A 19,378-nucleotide genomic window follows, 5' to 3' on the forward strand; every position below is an offset into this window, starting at 1 on the left:
TAAAACATAAATCCTGTGTATAATTCTAGGATTTGCCAAACCTCATCTCACATGTCTTTGTATTAAACTCCAACATCCAGATAATAAGATCTATGGTTTTTAAAAAATATTTTTAAGTTGTAGAGGGACACAATATCTTTGCTTATTCATTTATTTTTATGTGGGCTGAGGATCAAACCAGTGCCTCACATATGCTGGGCAAACACTCTGCCACTGAGCTACAGCCCCAGCCCCAAGATCTATGACATTTTGACTGTCACAGGCCTCCATGGACAAGGAACTAATGACTTGGTGAATCTGAAATTCATCTATGCACCTAACACTCAATTTTGAAAAACTGCAGTTATTTTTTCTTAGTCATAATGAAAGAGAGACTTTCCCTATTTATTATTTCTGGTAAAATTTCCAAAACTAATGCTATTTGAAAGCACTTCCCAAAACACAGAGCACATGAGAAACGTATAAAGGATACTCCAGAAAAGAAGATGAATAAAACGTTTAAACAAAGTAACATAATGCTGACTTCCTTTTCTAAAATCCAACTCTATCCTGTAACTTTTCATATGTTTGCTTATGTTTGAAGCTCTACAAATAAACACATTTTACAGATAGGGAAAAGTTGAAGCTGAAGTAAGTAAAGACATCTTTTCAAAGTGACAAGCCCGGGAAGAGCAGAGCTGACTGTAAAACAGACAGGTCAGACCCAAGTTTTTATGTCAGCTTGGACCTTCTCCCATCCCTATTTTTACTCACAAGGTACATTATGGATTCCTGTACACCTGAAGAGTGAGGGTTTTCCTTTAACTTTGGGCTGTTTTCCTTACACTCATAATTCAGAGAAAACACAGAGAGGAGAATGAATTCTGTATTTCCCCTTCAACACCATGAGCCAATCTGTAGGCCACCAAAAATCTCCATAAAGTGGAGGTTATGGGGAAAATACTCATGTTCCAAGGAGTTACGGGTATAGATAAAATGGACAAAGGAGACGCCTCTCTCATTTATTCTAGGACAACCAGTTTTTCCCTCAAGGCTGCACCACAATCCTCAGTCTGTCATCTAGGAAGAGATGGCCAGAAGGTGATGCTTTATAGACGATCTAAGAGATCTGTAGACAATCTAACACCCCCTGGGTACCAAGTGCCATCCCCAGGCAATTCTGAAATCCAGCACTAGTGAAAAAATAGGACAGTGGATAAGGACATGCCACCTATTAACATTTCCATTATAGTGAGCTTTTCATTTTGGTGACCTAAATAGCTAAAATAACAACTTAGGAGTGGAAACATTTATTTCAGCTCACAGTTTCAGAGCACTCAGGCCATGGTAGTCTCACTCCAAGACAAAAACATCAGGGAAGAAAAACATGGCGAAAAGCTGTTCGGCTCATGGCAGCCAGGCAGCAGAGAAGGAGGAAGGTGCTGGGAGAAGATGATTCTGTTCAGAGCTACCCCAGTGATCTATGTCCTCCAACTAGTTCTCTTCCCAGTAGTCCAATCAGTTGTTAGTGGACTGGTCCACAGAAGAAGTCAGAGCCTCCGTGATAGTCATAGCATAAAAGCTCATCTTTCCACCTTGCTGCATTTGGGGACCATGTTTCAACAGGTGAGATTTTGGAGACAATCCTGTTATAAGCCAGAATACTTGTCAAAGATATGGGGGAAAGATGACTGTGCCTAAGAAAAGAGGAAGGCACAAAACTTTTTAAAAAATTATTTTTTATATATGACAACAGAATGCATTACAGCACAAAAATTCTGTCAAGCAGAGTCTGGTGATTATTCTCTGCTGTCTTCTCATGTTAAAAATTAACCTCCTGAAAACAAACATTTTCAAAGGTATCATCCATTACCTAGGAGTATATGGCAATTAGAATACTGGATCATCTTCAAATACTGCATGGGTAAAAACTGTTAATAACTCTGTAAACTGCAAAGGAAAAATTGATATTTTGGAACCTGTGAAAGAAACTAAAAAATGAAGGATTTGTTATTAGCCCTGTGAGCTGAAGAGAACCTGAGAGAACCAGGTCTAAGTTTTGAGGTCCTGCCTCTCATCTTGTGGAAGAATCAGAAAAAATGAACAACTCTGGGGAGAAAGGAAGAGCTGATGTCTGCAGTTAAGACAGTGCCTCCCACACAGGAACCATATCCACGAAGGAGGCTTCTCCCAGGACGACGCTTGTGTACTCTGCACAAACTGGGGAGACCTAGAGATGCCCAACGGTGGCTCTTGTGGGGACACAATGCCCAGAGGTTCCAGCTGCTGGCTAGTCTTTCATTCCATGGTCCAGAGGAGTCAAAGGTCCACAATGCCACAGCAGTGCTTAAATCACCTGCATCGGGAGCTAATTTTAGGCAGGACACAGTCCCTCCGACAGTACCAAGTTGAGAAGATTCTACATTTTCTGGCATTCTAGGAATCCCAGCACCTTCCTAGAATTCTTGCATGACTTTCAGTTCAAAGGGTGATATAGGCCCCAGCAAAGCCACTTGGACCTCACAAGAGCTCTGGAGGCAGGACAGATACACCTGTCTAGGGACAGCACCTCCTTTCTGACTACAGGCCTGATTGAGCAGATCCCACCCAGAGTCCATGATTGGGAAGAGTATCAGGCCCACAGTGGCACAGAGTGCCAGAAGGGACATCCAAACCCTGGCTGAGTGGCGTCAGAATGACAGAATCTTGGCTGCAGCATTCTCAGCCAGTTTGCTAATCACAGGGGACCTGTGCATTTTGACACAGCTTCACTCTGGTCTTCAAAAGCTGGCAAAGCCCAACCCCCCACCCTTGTGTCTTCTTTCTGGACACGGAGTCACAGGAGTAAGTGCACTGTATGTTCCTATTTCACAGTGTGCAAATGCTCCCTCTTCCAGGGTCACAGTTCTCACCACTGACCACATAGCTAGAGTCAGCTTACCATCCTGACCAATGATATCTTTTTTGTGCATCCACTTTTAACAAAAGTATGAATTTGCAGAACATCAACCAATGTTCTAACAATGCATTATCCCATAATTCAATTTCACACTCTTTGGTGGAAATATCATAAGTTTGGGGCTCAACCCTGAAGAATTTCATCTAATTGGGAATCCAGTTACAAGATTCAGGATATCATCTACACCTCTTGTCAACATCCTATAAAATGAGGGAACCTACAACTATCTAACATGTTCAATAAAGGAAAACACTTGACTATGTGTACCAGCTTCTCATAACTCAGGAAGTTAAGCAATAGAAAAGATGCACAGAGCATAGAAAGAGCCAGAAGAAGATGTGGCAGGTAGGTAATCCTAAGAGACGAGTAAAAATATTCTCCCATCCTTCTTCTACAGCAGCTTACTAGAGAGTCTTCCCTTCCTGAGCCAAGAGTTGATGGCTTCAGAGGCTGAGGAAGGAGGATTATGAATTCAAATCCAGGCTCAGCAACTTAGAGAGGCCCTAAGCAAGTGTATGAGACCCTCTCTCTAAGTAAAATATTAAAAAGCACAGGAGAAGTGTCTCAGTGGTTAAGAGCCCCTGGGTTCAATCCCTGGCATCCAATTGGAAAATAAACATTATTCTTTTCATTATGAGTTTAATGGTCCTGTCTTAACAACCCCAACATTCATAATTAACTGACCAGTTCACTTTTAGTGGTAAGAAATATTTGTTAACTGAAATTGGCTTAAGAGTCCCTCCTCCTACAGCCCCAGGGAGTCTGACTCACCTCGGCCTCAGACAACACACTCTTTTCCATGAACCCTCTTAAGTACATGCTGGCTTCATGTTAAAGGATTCTTTGATCTGACATTTGAATTTTTTTATTTATTTTTTTTTAGTTGTAGATGGACACAATACCTTTATTTATTTATCTTTATGTGGTGCTGAGGAGGAAACCCATTGCCCCACACATGCTAGGTGAGTGCTCTATCACTGAGCCACAACTCCAGCCCCATGACATTTGAGTTTTTTTATGTGGTATTAAAGACTTAACCCAGGGGCACTACACAACTGAGCTACATCCACAATCCTCCTATAATTTTGATCTTTCATGATTTCACTAAGTTCCCTGGGCTGACCCTCCACTTGTAATCACTTTGCTTCAGTGAGTCCCTGGCTGGCTGGCATCCACCAGAATACCCAGCTGGAACTGAGTTTTCTATTCTTCATCAACCCCACCTCTCCCTCCTGCCAGGTGTTTGATTTGCTTCTCTCTGGGAATGTAAGAGAGTTCACTCTATGCTTTAAACATAATTGTTGCTGCTCTATGATGGTGGCTTATTTTAAAACTCACTTATTTTCTCCTTTCTCTTCTCCCTCTCTGCCTCCCAAATTATGGGAAAATTTAGATTAAACTTTTGTCTTAAGTCAGGACTTAAGCCAGGTGTATGTCCTTTAGCTCATGCACCACAGGAACCGAGAAATCCAGACTTCAAGGCTGGCACAATAAGTTCTAAGAAATAACTTTCTCGAGGCTACAAGAGAATTGTGACTCCTGGCAGGGCACAGCTAGAGGGTAGTCTATGATCCACTGCATTAAAGGTCCTCTATTTACCTGGCAATTGGAATCACAGTCTCTGGGAAAGGAGTCCCCTGTGTCTCTCTTTTGGTAGCAAAGCAATAACACTTTATTTTCCTTTTTCTCAAAACCTTATAATCATTATTGGATCAGAAATGGGGAAAGGACTAAGGTTTCACTATCAAACTTAGTCTCCAGGAGGAAAACGGAGAGTGCCCTCCTCCAGCCCTCCTGGGCAGGTCTGGCGCTCTGAGCAACCCCACTTCCACACTGAGGAGTTGGAAGCTGGCTGATGAGCTCACTGACAGCTGAGCCTGGAGAATTAGGAGACAGGTGAATTGCCTCAGGTTGCCCTGGAGGAGCTGTTCCAGTAAGTAAAGGGAGAGTCTGAGGGGCCTTCCCAGCAGCTGCCAAGGCCCCTTGGCTTCAGGGGCCTCTTGCTCTCCCTGAATGGTGTGGGGCTCCACCATGGGCCTACTCTGGGAAAAGGAAACTGAATGCAGTGACGATCCTCCAGTGTGCACACGAAGACCCTAGATTCCACACTCCAATCCCTTACAGGGAAACACCTGGTTCTTCTTTCTGTGGACATCTATGGTATCAATGCTGTCAGACATTTGGTTAAATGGGAGCAGGTGACTTGAGAGACTTCCCCCTACCTGACCTATTTTAAAGGTTCCCTTCTGTTGGTCCTGACTGGGGGCATCCACTCTGGTTGTCTCTGTGTTTCTGAGTGAATGTTGCTGGCCCTCTAAGACATAGGCAATGCTTCATTGATCCCAAATAGAGACTCTTGGGAATAATCTGGGCTGAGAAGGCCACAAGAAAGGTATACATCTGTCTTAAAAAAAAAAATGTTTTACTGTAACAATCAGGCCAAGATTATTTCATAATCTTCCTATAGGAATTGGTCTGTCAGAGGTAGGTAAATGGAAGAAATTCTACATGTGCAGGTAATCACGCAGTCGCATGAGGCGTCTGACTGGCCTGAGACTAAGCAGATGGTGTAAAAAGACACTGTCTCTGGTGGGCAGGGATAACAAGAAACTGGAAAACAAAACTTTGCCCAGTACTGTTTCTTAGCCCAGTTGCAGACAACCACAGATCATGCCACTGTGGATCAGGAAAATCAGCCCTCTGTCAAAATAACAGTCCCAGAAAATGCGCTGAGGTTTAGAAAAGTGAAGAGGTCATGATGTCCACCTCCTTTGCCCAGGCTAGGGAAAGAACCAAAAGGACACGGAAGTGGGTCTTAGAACCACTAGAAAGTAACTTGGGGACAAGGATGGTCTCCTGTTTAAGATTGAGAGGACAGCCCATGTACTCTGGGGACACTCAGCACAGTGCAGAGCAGTTTTTCCTATGCCAGTATCCCTAACCCTAAATGTACAGGAAGAACAGGATAAACAACTGCAGTCAGGCGAAACACAGCTGTGGATAACAGCAGGTGGCCAGAGAAGAGAGAAAGGTGCAGCTTCACAGGCTCTGGACAAAACCAGTAGCTAAATTCTGACTACAAAGGGTTACAGTCCTGGGTTACCCATGAGCGCCATCCGTGAACTTTATGTGACCAAATCAGCAAGGAAGCCCATTAAATAGGAAAATCTGGTATTTGGGAACTTCCAGTGGAAATCTCACTGGTAAGATTGCCCAGATACATGTGAGTCCTATTAGTTCTGCCAGGTCCCACACAGCACCAGAAATGGGGTGACCTATGTAGCCACACAGCCTCTCTGAGGTGGGTGTAGCCTGCCAAAATGCCAATCAACCTGTTGACCACAAGACATCATGAAGCAAGACTCCACCTCTGAAACCATATCTCTGCCTTTGATATACCCCCTTAAATAAATCACCACAGCCATTTTCTAATAGTTCATCTCCAGTTCCTGTGTAGGCTGGACCTATCAGGTACTCTGTCCTTAAAATCATTTTTCTGACTTTATCTTTTAATTCTTCACTAATAATTTCAGACTTTATTTTCAAAAGTGGCTCACCCCCTCCTGAATAGGAAAAATTACCCTGGCAAGGAGCTGGCTGCCTTGTGATAGGCCACCTAAGCTGTACTACAGCTGCACCAACAGCAGCAGGGCTCATGTCCATGTAGAGATAAACAGGAGCCACCTGACTGGCCTCAGAGCCCTGGTCAGACCCCCATGGCCCTTTCACCCAAGGCCAGGGGAGCTGAGAAGAGGAGGCAAGGCCTTCAGCACAAGCTCCCCTACCTTGTACAACCTAAACCTCTGAGTTTTGCCTAAAAGCACATGGCTCTAAATGGAGTCCTTCCTTGCACACAGAGATCAGCAGGTACAGTGGCCCCCTGGAGTCCCCCTTGCATGCAGGCACCTGCTTCTTGGCCCTGCTGGTTTGTGCAGAAGGAGGCCACTAAAAAAATCTCCATATGAATTAGGTGTGGTTGTGCATGTTAAAAAAAATAATAACCTCACATCAGGCACAGGACAAAACCACCAGGGACCTGACTGCCAGTCCAGCCTCACCATGAGGTCACAAAGAACACAATATTAAGATGTCCCAGCTTTGAAATAGAATTCACACTTAATACCTGGCCTTAGAAAAGCCCAGGTCCCCAGAGCCAATTCTATCTGCTTCCAACCAACTCTAACCCCCTGTACACCATTTTATGGCTTCTGCTGTGTCCAGGCAACATCTGTACAAATCCTCCAGCACCTGAAGGTCAGAGTGAAAAAGCCACCCACATATCAGAGAACCTGAAGATGGACTCAAAGCTTGGGTTGGGCTAGAGACAGAATCTTACACATTAGAAATCCACCCCGTTACCTGTCTGTGCATCTGATTTGTAATTCTCATCCCATCAACACTGTGTAGACAGAGCTCCAGACCCAGATTCCTCTAGCCCTGAGTGGCAGGTGAAGAAATTCAGTCTGGCTGCAGACAGAGATTGACAGATTCTTGGCTACAATCCTTTTTAGACAGTGCTAACTACCTTGAAGAATAGCTGATCTTGCACAGGGCATGTGAAGTTCATCAAGGTTTTATCAATAAAAATATCAATAACATAAAAGTATCAATAATATATATTTGCAGGTGTAAATAATATAGTGAGAATTAGTTTTAATTTGCAGGTTTTTATTAACTTCATGTTTTGGTTATGTGTGTGAGTGTGTGTGTTTGAAGCCAGAGGCACTTTGTCACTGAGCTGTATTCCCAGTTATTATTAAAATTTATTTTCAGACAGGGTCTCACTAACTTGTTGAGGCTGACCTCAAACTTGTGATCCTCCTGCTGTACCCAAGCAACTGGGATTACAGGCATGAGCCACCACACCCTGCTCATCCTCTCATGATTTGAAGAGGCAGTCTGACCTCTGCAGAAGGAGGCAACCTACTAGAGCAGTACTGTCCATGAAACAGAAATACAAGCCACATGTATAACTGTGAAATTTTAGTGGTCACATATTAATTGAAAAGATAGAAGTAAATAGTATGTAATAATTTCTTTAACCCAACATATCCAAAACATTTTCATTGTAATGTGGTCAAGGTAAAATTATCAATTAATTATACCTATATTTGACACTAAACCTTTACATCTTGCTCTGTTTTAAGTTTCTAGGACTTCTCAACAAAAACCAGCTCTATTCAGGTGCCATACCCCAGGTGACAAACTGCTGCCACATTACAAGTGCAGATCTGAGGTCTCTGACCAGACCCAAGGGAAGTGAATGACCTGAAAACCCCATTTCCGTCAGAGGTGAGGAGACATGATTTCCCTCTCAATATCAATTCTTTGGCCAAGCAGGGAAGAGATAGTGCCCTGAGAGAAGAAAATCCCCAGAGTGTCACATCCCCCTTGTAAACATCAGGCAGTAAATAAAGGATGATGTGGACCCAGAAGGAATGAATCCCCTGTAGACCTCAGCTCTGTTCCCTCCTTGAACACCAGGGTTCAGATGTGAAGGGAACAGACTAGAGACACACTTCTTATTTTGCACTTTAGCCCTGACCCTAATCTTCAGTTATGGTTTCTGTTTCGTCCTTGGGTGTGGAGTACTGTGTGAGTTCAGCACTCTTCTGTGGTTTGCATCTTAATTTATCTAATGCTGAGAGAGGAAGGGACTAAAACACACAAGTATCAAGATCACAGGAAAAAGTGATAATTTAAGGACATGCTAACACTTCCATGGGTTTCATCACCTGGACCAGGGAAGACAATGGGTTAAATCTCAAAGGTGTCAGTTTATCCCCAGAAGGGCTCGGGGTCTGGCAGCCTGAGTGGGAGTTCGGCGCTTCCTGAGCTCTCTCCCCCACTTCACCCCAGTAATAACTCCAATTCTTCCTACAAGGAGTCTGCCCATGCACTGACAGCCTCAAGTTCAACACCTTTTCTTCCTGGGTCTCCATCCCAGCCTCCTGAGTTCTGTGAGCAAAGGTAAGTGAGCATGAGCAAATCTCCACAGATCAAAAACAAGTGGTTTTACATTGAAGGGCAAGTACTTCTTCAGGCACAATCCCCACCATTAGTGACAAAGAGGTTATAAAAAGCACAGATTTCAGAAAAAGTCACAATGCACTCTTCTAGTGGCAACTAGACAGGGTGGATTCTAATATGCATCAAGGACTTAATGCACCGGTCAAATAGCAGACCTCCTGCAGAATGAGCGGTGCTGTTAAAATGGCCACTGTCAAAAGTTGCAAGATAACAAGTGCTCCAGAGTACACACCTGTGGGAAAAAGAGAGACTAGAATATTGGTTAGAATATAAACTTTATATGATTATTTTAAAAATAACAGCATACAGGTTCTTCAAAAAACTAAAAGTAGAACTACTATGTGATCCACTAACAATAATTCTAGGTACATATCTAAAGGGATTGGAATCAGTATGTCAAAGAAATGACTGTGCTCTCATTTTCATTTTAGTGCTATTTATGTAATGGTACCCCCTTTCTCCACAAAAAAGTCTTAATTGGGCTTCTCCAGAAATCTTCACCATAGCTGATTTTAGGACTGTAAACTAAAGAGTCTCTACAAAAGAGTTCAATGTAGATAAACTTCCTATTTTCCTGTTGCCCAGTCTTACTTGGCCACTGGCTGGGAAGAAATCAGCACTCCAGGTGCTGGATACCCCTTACTCGTTTTTCACAAACTACTATCCAGTATAGTAGTTTGAAGAAAATGTGTAAACAAGGCCTCTGGCCTTGAGCTGGGTTTCACAGAGATGTCTACATTTTAAGATAAGTTACCAACTGGGCTCCATGGCAGGGGGAGAAAAGAAAGGGGAGAAGAAGCTCTCCCCTTCTCAGGTGTTGTCCTTGAAGGGTTAACTTGCCCAGAACAGTGAAAGAAAAGCTGCTTTTATGTGAACTTCTACAGACTATGAACTTCTGAGCCCCTCCACTTAAATGCTGAGTATAAAATTCTGAAACTACATGAACTTGGGGTTTAGGGGATTGATTACAGCAAAAGCTGTGCCCTCTGAACCTGGCTGCAGCCATATAAAACTGTTTCCTGCTATCTTCGGTGCTTTGCCTCATCTATCCCTACAACATTTTTGGCAACCCAGATGGGACAGAGGAGGTATGGATGTCTGTTCTGCCTCTCTTATCTCCAGGGACTGGCTTCCCCAGGGTGGTAGTGGTCAGTGTTTCCCCTTAGTGCACACAGGCAAATCTTGGCCTGAAGAACGATCCACTCACCTGGTGCCCTGGAGCTGCCACCCCAAAGTACAACGGAGCCCACAGGCAGCAGGAACCAGATTAGGGTTTTGGAGCACCACCCAGCTGAACAGGTAGGACCCGGGTCCATTTGTTTTTGCAGCCCACCCGATTCCCCTTAGAGACCTAAGAAGGTTGAAGAGAGGCTTGATCAACCTCTGTTGGGTCCCAAGTACCCTCCAAAGTGGTTGAAGCTCAAATGAACCTGGGGAGTCAAACCCGGGGAGTCGCCCAATTTAGTCTCTGTTCGGGGTCAGCAAGCAGAGGGGAAATCGGGACTCCCTTTTTGTTTGGTTTGGAATTATTGGAATTTGGGCGGTATAGAAATTCTGTCCTGGCCATGTCTGTGTGAAAGTGTGTGAAAATGTGTGAAAGTATGTGAATGAGACGGACAAAGGGACGGATTCCGACCCAACCTGAGGCCGAAGCGAATACAGAGTCCTGATCCGTGGTTCCGTGGCCCCTCAGACAGTCTATGGCGGAATTTCACCAACCAACATCTAGGTGAAAGCTCCGCAAGGCTAAGAGGGCCCTAAGTCCCCCTGAAGGGAAAGGCCGGAGGTGGACGAAGTGACTCTTGTCCTAAATGTGCAACATGTGGAAAATAGGAGGCACAAAAGGAAACTGAGCCTTTGACATGTGTGTTAGAAATCTTTAGGAAGGTTTTCCTGGTAACTGTGGTGTGAAACTCACTCCACAAAGGTTGCATACTCTCTGTGAATTAGAATGGCCCACATAAGGTGTGGGGTGGCCACCAGAAGGATCTTTAGATGAGAGAGTCATTGCTGAGGTCCTTTTGATTGTGGTTGGAACCCCTAAGCCAATTCTCTTATATTGATTGCTGGCAAGAGATAGTACAGAAACAGTCCCCTTGGTTGAGAGCCTGTCTAGATGGACAGTCCAAGCTGATGTTAGTGGGAAGCATAGTGGTCTCTAGGACCTAGCGTAAAGCAGCTAGACAGAGAACCTGACAGAGGGAAAAAATAGGAAAGAAAACATTTTTCCTGTGAGCCAGAAGAGGACCCACCACCTTATGTGCCATTCTACCCAACTTTGCCAAGGCCACTGAGTCAGCAAACTGTCCCCTCAGCCCCCTCGTCCTCAGAGGCAACAAATGATGGTCCCCAATACTGGCTATTCCTTCCTCTGTGATGTCCTCAGAGCCAAAGGCTTCCTAGAACCAAAGACTCTTTCACCTCCCAAGATTAAGGTGGGAGATTTGTCCCAAGACCAGAGCCACAACCCAGATGAGATTTCTCCAGATGTCCCTCAAGGGCATAAAGAACCTGCCCATGTTGACCAGAAGGGAAATGTCTGAGGAAGACAAGGCAGTTTTGTGTGCCAGCCTTTCACCACCATTGAGCTCATAAGCTGGAAAAATCATCCTCCCTCTACATGAAGAAAGCCTGGGCCATGTCTGATCTAATGCAGCCTATTATCCAGACCTAGGACGGGGCCCCAACAAAAAAGAAGGTCTAAAAGATAAAGAGATATCAAAAAGCCCTCATAGGAAGTTTAAGAGAAGGGAAAAAGAGAACAAAACAAACTGTCTGTGCCCAAGAGTTAGAAGGAATTGGAGCCAGCCCTGAACCCCTGCCTAAGCCGGAGGTCATCTGCAGACAAACAGAGCTGAGCTAAGCCTCCCACTGCTCCAGCATCTCCCTCTCGCACCCTTGGTAGCCCTGAACATTTCTCTCAGCCCCACATCTGCCTAAGGCTCCTCTGCCCTATGAAACTGGCAGCAATGATCAAAAGAGATGTGCCCAACTGACTCAGAGCTGAGTGTCTGGGCCACTGCCACTGCCGCCCCTCTCCCCACCCAGAGGCATCCAGAGGAAGAAGAGCACTATGCAAAAGTAGCAGCCACCGCACAAGTGTGTCCATGAAGAGATGCAGAGGTTTAAACAACAGGTGATCAATGCAGCCTTTGTGGGACAGGCTCAAAGTGGCATTTGCCAAAAATTACAAAAACTAGAGGGTTTTACTGAGAAGTGTGCCAATGAACTGATTAAGGTGGCCACCACAGTTTTCATCCATTGAGACCCAGAGGCTCAAAGACAGGCAGACCAAAAAGATAAAAAGGAGGATAAATCTCCTTATAGCTGCTCTCACCAAAAACCCAGAGGTAACTCAAAGGGGGGGTCTCACTAGAACAAAGCCAATGGTCCAAATGTTTATGGGGGTGGCAGGGGGACATGGCCAGAAAAAGGGTAAAGCCTCCAAGTGGCCCCAGCAGGCAAGCACCCACTGCCACGCTCAAAAGCTAAGCCTTAAACAGAGAAGGAGCAAATATTTCCCCCTGCCTTTGGCCCCAGCCTCTTCTTTCAGTTTCTCCCCTCTTGCTCGGAAGTTGATGATTGATGAAAATGGCAGACACACAAAGATATATCAGATGCATGGGACCCCGGGCCTCTCAAGGACTCAGCCGCTGCAAGCCCAAGAATACACTGGGAATAAATTCATGTTAACAACCAATAGTGGGCCATAGAGCACTCACTACAAAAGGACATTCCACCCTGGCTCCAAGCCACGTGCTATGAGCTACCAGCAGGAAGGACCAAAGAGCCCCATGCATTCAGGCATACTGAACAAAAACATAAGCTGGACAGCCTCTATATACAATTAAAGCAGGCTCCTACCTGGCAGGAGGAGAAAGCCCCGCAGTCAAAGAGCAACACCTAAGTTGGCACCATGTGGCTGCCACATCAGGACCTGCATGGAACCTGCCCTCTAATCTCGGCAACTGGCCCATGGAGAGATTTACATCAGTGCCTTTTATACAAATGATATCCCAGGTCATCAGTCTCTGCTACAATTTGCATTAGATTTAAGAGTTGGAGAATCCCAGCAGCCAACATCCTGCACTGGGAGATAACAAAAAAATCCTGCATCTTAAAGCACCAGAGGCTCTGTGTACACCTCCCTTCCCTAAATGACAGTTCCTCTCAGGGGTTTGAGTACACCATCTTTGGGACAGCATGAACTCTGACTTAAAAGCTCACATCTATCAAGAAAAAGTCAAATACCTTGGTTACCATCTGACTGAGCAACAGAACAGACAACAGCAACCGGGCCTCTAAAGAAACAGGAGATCTGCTCAATTCCAGTCCCTTCAACCTGCCATCAGACTAGAGAATTTTTGGGGGCTGCTGCATTCAGCCATATATGGATCCCCAACTTTTAATTATGGCAAAATCCGTCTACGAAGCCACAAAGGGGAGAGAATGGGATCCTCTAATATGGGGGCAAACTAAGCAAAAGGCCTTTGAGAACATTAAACAAGCACTCCCAGGGCATCTGGACTAGGGCTCCCTGACCTCACAAAGCTTTACTTTCTTTATGTCCATGAACAGTCTGGAGTGGCTATAGGAGTCTTGACTCAGGTAATGGGGACAAGGACATCTATCCAAACAGCTGGACTCTGTACGCCAAGGCTGGCCACCTTGTTTATGGGCCCTTGCAGCCACAGATCTTCTGGTGCTGGAAGCTGATAAACTGAATAGGGGACAAAAATTGGTTTTCAGGGTTCCTCATTCACTTTTGACATTGTTAGAGTACAAAGGACAATACTGATTTACTAACGAGAGAATGGTCAATACCAGGATATGTTATGTAAAAACCCATGTGTCCATGTTAAAGTCATCCAGACTCTAAACCCAGCAACTTTGCTGCCCCTCAGACCTGGACAACCTGATCACAATTATATTGAAGTCATGGATGAAATGTTCTCCAGCAGACCAGACCTGGCAAACCAGCCCTCAGGGACCCTGATGTGGAGTACTTCACAGATGGAAGCAGTTTTATAAAAGATGGGGTATATTTTGCTTGATATGCAATGGTCACTCTGGACTCCACTGTTGAAGCATAACCTCTGCCTCAGGGAACTTCAGCACAAAAAGCAAAACTTATTGCTTTAACTCAAGCACCTCAGTTGATAGCAGGAGTCTGTGTGGATAGATACATAGACTCAAAATATGCGTTCAATGCCCTTCATGTTCACAGAGCTTACATAAGGAAAAGGGGCTAATTAACTCAGGGATTTAAAAAATAAGTATAATAAATGGGCAAGAAATTCTTCAACTTCTGGATGCACTGTGGGCTCTCAGGAAGGTTGTGATTATATATTGCTAAGGTCATCAAAAGGGAAACACTGTGGTTGCTCAGGGCAACCAGAGAGCTGACAGAGAAGCCAGGTTAGCTGTCTGCAAGAAACAAGGAGGAAAATCCAGTTCTAGGTTTAAATGCTCCACTCTGCCTGACTGATCATCTAACAGAATGGGGGCCAACATATTCCCAGCATGAAAGTAAGTGGTTTAAGGCTGAAAAAGAAAATTTTCTCCCAGGTGGATGGTGGAGATTTTCTGATGGCCAGCATAGCCATCCCGGAGATTCTAGCCCCAGCCTTTATCAGACAGTTCTACAGGAGAACACATGGGACATACAGCATTTGAGACAGTTCTGAGTCAACATTTCTATGTCCCCTGGCTCACAAACATAAACCCGGATGATCTGTAAATAATGTGCTTACAACAATCCTTGTCAGTTGCCAAAGCTCCCACCAGGAATCCAAACTATAGGAGGAGCACCTTTTGAAGACTTAGAAGTAGACTTCACTGAACTATCACACTCACAGGGCTATAAATAACTTTTGGGTTTTGTGTGTTCCTACTTTGACTAGGTGGAAGCCTTTCCCACCACCACTGGAAAGGCTAGGGAGATACTAGGATGCTTCTCTGGGAAATTATTCCCAGATTTGGTGTCCCAATAACTATTGGCTCAGACAATGGGCCAGCTTTTGGGTAGAAGTGATACAATTACTGACCAAAAGTTTAAACATCAGATGGAAGTTACATACTGCCTATAGGCCACAGACTTCTGGTAAAGTTCAAAGGATGAACAGGACTTTAGGCTCAATTGGGTAAGCTGTGTCAGGAGACTCACATTGTGATGAACTTCTCCCTATTACACTGTTGAGGATTAGATTCACTCCCATTAAGAGGACTGGATTCTCTCCTTATAAGATAATGAACATGAGGCCCACCTCTTATTAGGGGACTATTGGGAGACTTAACAAAGATAGGAGAATTAACCCTGAGACTACAGCTTCAGGCCTTGGTGAAAACTTTACAGGTTTTCAACCAATGTGTTAGAGAAAGACTGCTAGTAAAACTGACCACAGATGCACACTCCTTCAAGCCTGGAGATTGAGTCTGGGTCAAAGAATGGAATATTCAACCCCTAAACTTCTTTGGAAGGGCCCTTTCACTGTTATTTTATCCACCCCAACTGCAGTAAAGTTTGCAGAGATAGGTCCCTGGATTCATTACACCAGACTCACCCCTGCAGCTGCAGACTGGGAATACTCTCCAGATACTGCTATGCCTTTGAGGCTGACCATCTGAAAAAAAAAAAAAAAAAAAACAGAAAAAAAAATGAGCACTGGAGAAGCTTGAGGGACAGAAGGACAACAGTCCTGCTCCAGTCACTCTGGAAGCTGACTGGTCTATGCACGGCTGAAGCTTGAGTAGATTACAGCCCTGTTTCAGCCACACAGGAGGGACTGGCTAATGAATGCATGATGAAAGATAAACTTCCCACCAGGACTAATGAACTCTTTCAACCTCTAAGATAGTTCTTATTCTGTAATGCATTGCCACTCCTTGCTTCTAGAAATATACATAGTTCTCTGGTTTTTGCTACTGGTTTGATAACAGTAACTTCTACTGACTGAACTCTGGGTAACAAAATTTCATTTATACTTTTTTATCTTGCTTATATAAGTTTTCTAGGGTTTGTTTGGTGTTATTAGTTTGGCTTTGTTAATTTATACTGTTTAACCTATGCTATCCAAAATGTTACTCTATCATTTAGCTTGGTTTTCTTTGATAACCTTAAGGGATTCTGCCCTACTCCTATTCTAACAGTAGAGATCATGTAAACCATGTGTCAAGCCAATCTACTATAAACAAGAGGTGGTAAAACATATATTTAGGACCTGTCTCACCAGAGGAATGCTATAGATGAATAACTGGAAAGAAAAAAGAGGTTCAGTGGGAAGGAACTTGATTTAGGAGGTCACCAATCTTGGCATGAAGGGAACTGGCTACCCCAGAGCACTACTGCCACTTCTCATCCCGATACCTGGGCACAAAATGGCAGTTGAGACAATAGAACTCCTATTTACATGCTAAACAGAATTGTTCACTTACAAGCTGTGCTAGAAGTTATTATTAATCAGACTGCCACAGCCTTTGACCTCCTAGTCACACAACAGACCCAGATGCGAGTAGCTAACTATCAAAACCACTTGGCATTAGATTACCTACTGGCTGAGGAAAGAGAAATATGTGGAGAGTTCAACAGCTCAGATTGTCGCATCCATGTGGATGACAACAGATAAGCAGTTAAGGATAAAGCCAACAACACAAGAAAACTAGAACACATGCAAGTTCATACCTATAAGGGTATTAAAGTTTGGGTCCCAAACACGCTGTTGGGAGATGGTTTTCAACTCTTGGTAGATTTAAAACCTTAACTGGTATAGTGGGTATTCAGCTGTTAACCTGTTTATTGCTCCCATGTTTGGCTCCACTGTGCATTAAAACTATTGGGTCCACTGCAGAAGTTGCTGTTGAAAGGATGACAACAACTAAGGTTTTGGCATTATATAAGGCTTTAAGCCAAGATAATGGTAATGATGCTCTTAAATTTAAAGGATTAAATTATGGGGAGCATCATTAAAGGGGGGGAATTGTAGTGGAACCCCTTTCTCTTCAGAAAATTCTTAACTGGGCTTCTCCAGAAATCTTCACCATGGGTGAATTTAGGACTGTCAGCAAAAGAGTCTCTACAAAAGAGTCCAATGTAGATAAACTTCCTATTCTCCTATTGCCCAGTCTTACTTGGCCACTGGCTGGGAAGAAATCAGCACTCCAGGTGCTAGACACCCCTTATTAGTTTTTCAAAAACATGTATCCAGTATAGTAGTTTGTATAAATGTGTAAACAAGGCCTCTGGCCTTGAGCTGGGGCTTCACAGAGATATCTACATTTCTAAGATAAGAGAAGTTACCAATTGGGCTCCATGTAACAGCTGGCAGGGAGAGAAAAGAAAGGGGAGAAGCTCTCCCCTTCTCAGGTGTTGTCCTTGAAGGGTTAACTTGCCCAAAACAGTGAAAGAAAAAGCTGCTTTTATGTGAACTTCTGAGCCCCTCCACTTACATGATGGGTATAAAATTCTGAAATTACCTGAACCCAGGGTTCATTGGACTCATTGATTATAGCAAAAGCTGTACCCTCTGAACCTGACTGCAACCAAACAAAAGTGTTTCTGGCTATCTTCGGTGCCTTGCTTCCTCTGTCCCTACAACATTCACAGTAACTAATAAAAGAAACACTGAAATGCCTTTTAGATTTAAAAAGAAAAAAAAAATGGGAAACAGAACATTCAGCTACTCCCCTGAGAGGCTCCACACTCGCACCTCCAACTCCTCTCTGGGAGCACAAGACCCAGGGAATGGAGTACACTAGACACTCCAAGAGGATTTAGACATGGAGTTCTGACACCTTGTGTCAGGCAGTTCTGAAACCCAAGGCCAGGAAAAGATGGGAGAGTGGGGTGAGGACATATCACACACTGACGTCGGCAGAGAGGAATCTCAACTCAAAAATTGTGGTAAGTTTTTGTACAGAGGAAACACAAAGCGTAAAGCACACACATTTCTTTCCCCAAATGGTCAAGCAATTCTCTCCTTTCCTCTCATGAAAAATGCTCAAAACAGAAAACAAAATTTTTAAAAAGTGCCATTCAGCACTTGGAGGATAAAATTAGGGGGAAAAAATGATGTGTCCATTTGAAATGTAGCATGGGAGACAAATAGTTCACAACCTGGAGAGGAGAATTCGGCATTGCAATAAGGACAGGGAGCTGGAAACCTAGGCGTTTATCTATAACTTAGGCATTTATGAAGAGCCAGGCTGCAGGACAGGCTCCTCTGAGTTGGACGTGCTGCTTCCCGCACATTCTGGAGGCTCAGAAGGTGACCCCAGCCATCCTCACGGAGGAACACCACGCACAGAGGTGGACCCTTCCTGAGGATGATCCCTGGTCTCACCGCACAGCTGGGGCGAGGTCGGGGTGCTGGCAGGCTGCTGCCCAGACAAGGCTTCAGTCAGGGCCGATGCGACCACGCAGGGACCCAAGAGGGGGCTGGGTTCCCGCCGCGGCGGACCTGCGCTCCGCTAGGACGGCCAGAGAGGCTGAGGGCGGCGCTGCCCTGAGGAGGACTCGGGGCTGCAGACTGGAGAGGACGGGGTGTCCCACCCACCGTTTCAGGTTCCCGCCGCAACAGTCCTGCCAGTTCCACGCAGCGCCCGGGCTCCAGACGCCCCGGCTCACTCACCATTTCCAGGCGGTCGGGAGCGCAGCGCTCTCCGGTGGGTCCCCAGCGCCTCTTGATGGAGCGACGCGGATACCAGGAGCACAGCGGAGCGAACGTGAAGACACGTCAGGACAGCTGCGCGCTGCGGGGACCACAGGCCCCGGATATAAAAAGCCCGCCCCCTCCTCACGGGCTCTGCGCTGGATTGGACAGATCTCACCCATGTGCCACTGATTGGGCAGGCCTTCAAGGCCCGCCCCCTAGAACGGAGCCCATTGAGCCAACGCTCTGAGTGACAGTAGATTGCACCCAACCTAGGATGAATGAGAACAGAATGGCAAGTTCTTGGGGACCCTTTGGTTTTCTTGTCTTTTGCCTCCAGTACTAGGGATTTATCCCAAGGACAGTCTGTCAATGGGTAACGTCCCAATCCTTTTATTTTTTTTTTTCTTTGAGACAAGGACTTTCTAAGTTTCCAGGCTGGCCCTTAACTTGGAATCCTGGGAATTTCAGTCATGCCCCACTTGCCTATTTTCTTTTTATTTAGAGGTTATGGACATTGAACCCAGACCTTCAACCTGCAGCTATTTTAAGGCATGGCTTCTGATGAGTAGCGGGATTGGTACTATTCGGGAAGAAATTTGCATTTTAACTTGTCCTTGATCCTATCAATTTATTAATTACATACATGTATTATTTATGAATGTAAATAACATTATATCAATTACTTTAAATTTTTACTTTTCTGCTCTCTAGTCTTATCAGGAGGTAGCTTGACCTTTGAACTGGGAAACAATACCCTAAG

General features: G+C 44.7%; 1 protein-coding gene across 1 annotated transcript in view; it reads right to left on the reverse strand.

The window, feature by feature from the left end:
• The window catches only part of LOC113200621 (uncharacterized), a 29,629-nt gene extending 10,998 nt beyond the window's left edge, over window positions 1–18,631 (reverse strand). The window contains exons 1-2 of the mRNA XM_077791730.1: window positions 18,595–18,631; window positions 15,532–15,591 (exon numbers count right to left, since the gene is read on the reverse strand). Coding sequence (XP_077647856.1) covers window positions 15,532–15,591; window positions 18,595–18,597 — 63 coding nt within the window. The 5' untranslated portion in view covers window positions 18,598–18,631. The remainder of the gene's footprint in view (window positions 1–15,531; window positions 15,592–18,594) is intronic.
• Window positions 18,632–19,378: the final 747 nt, after the last annotated feature.

This window comes from Urocitellus parryii, chromosome 12, assembly GCF_045843805.1.
Source record: "Urocitellus parryii isolate mUroPar1 chromosome 12, mUroPar1.hap1, whole genome shotgun sequence".
In the NCBI taxonomy this organism is placed as follows: Eukaryota; Metazoa; Chordata; class Mammalia; order Rodentia; family Sciuridae; genus Urocitellus; species Urocitellus parryii.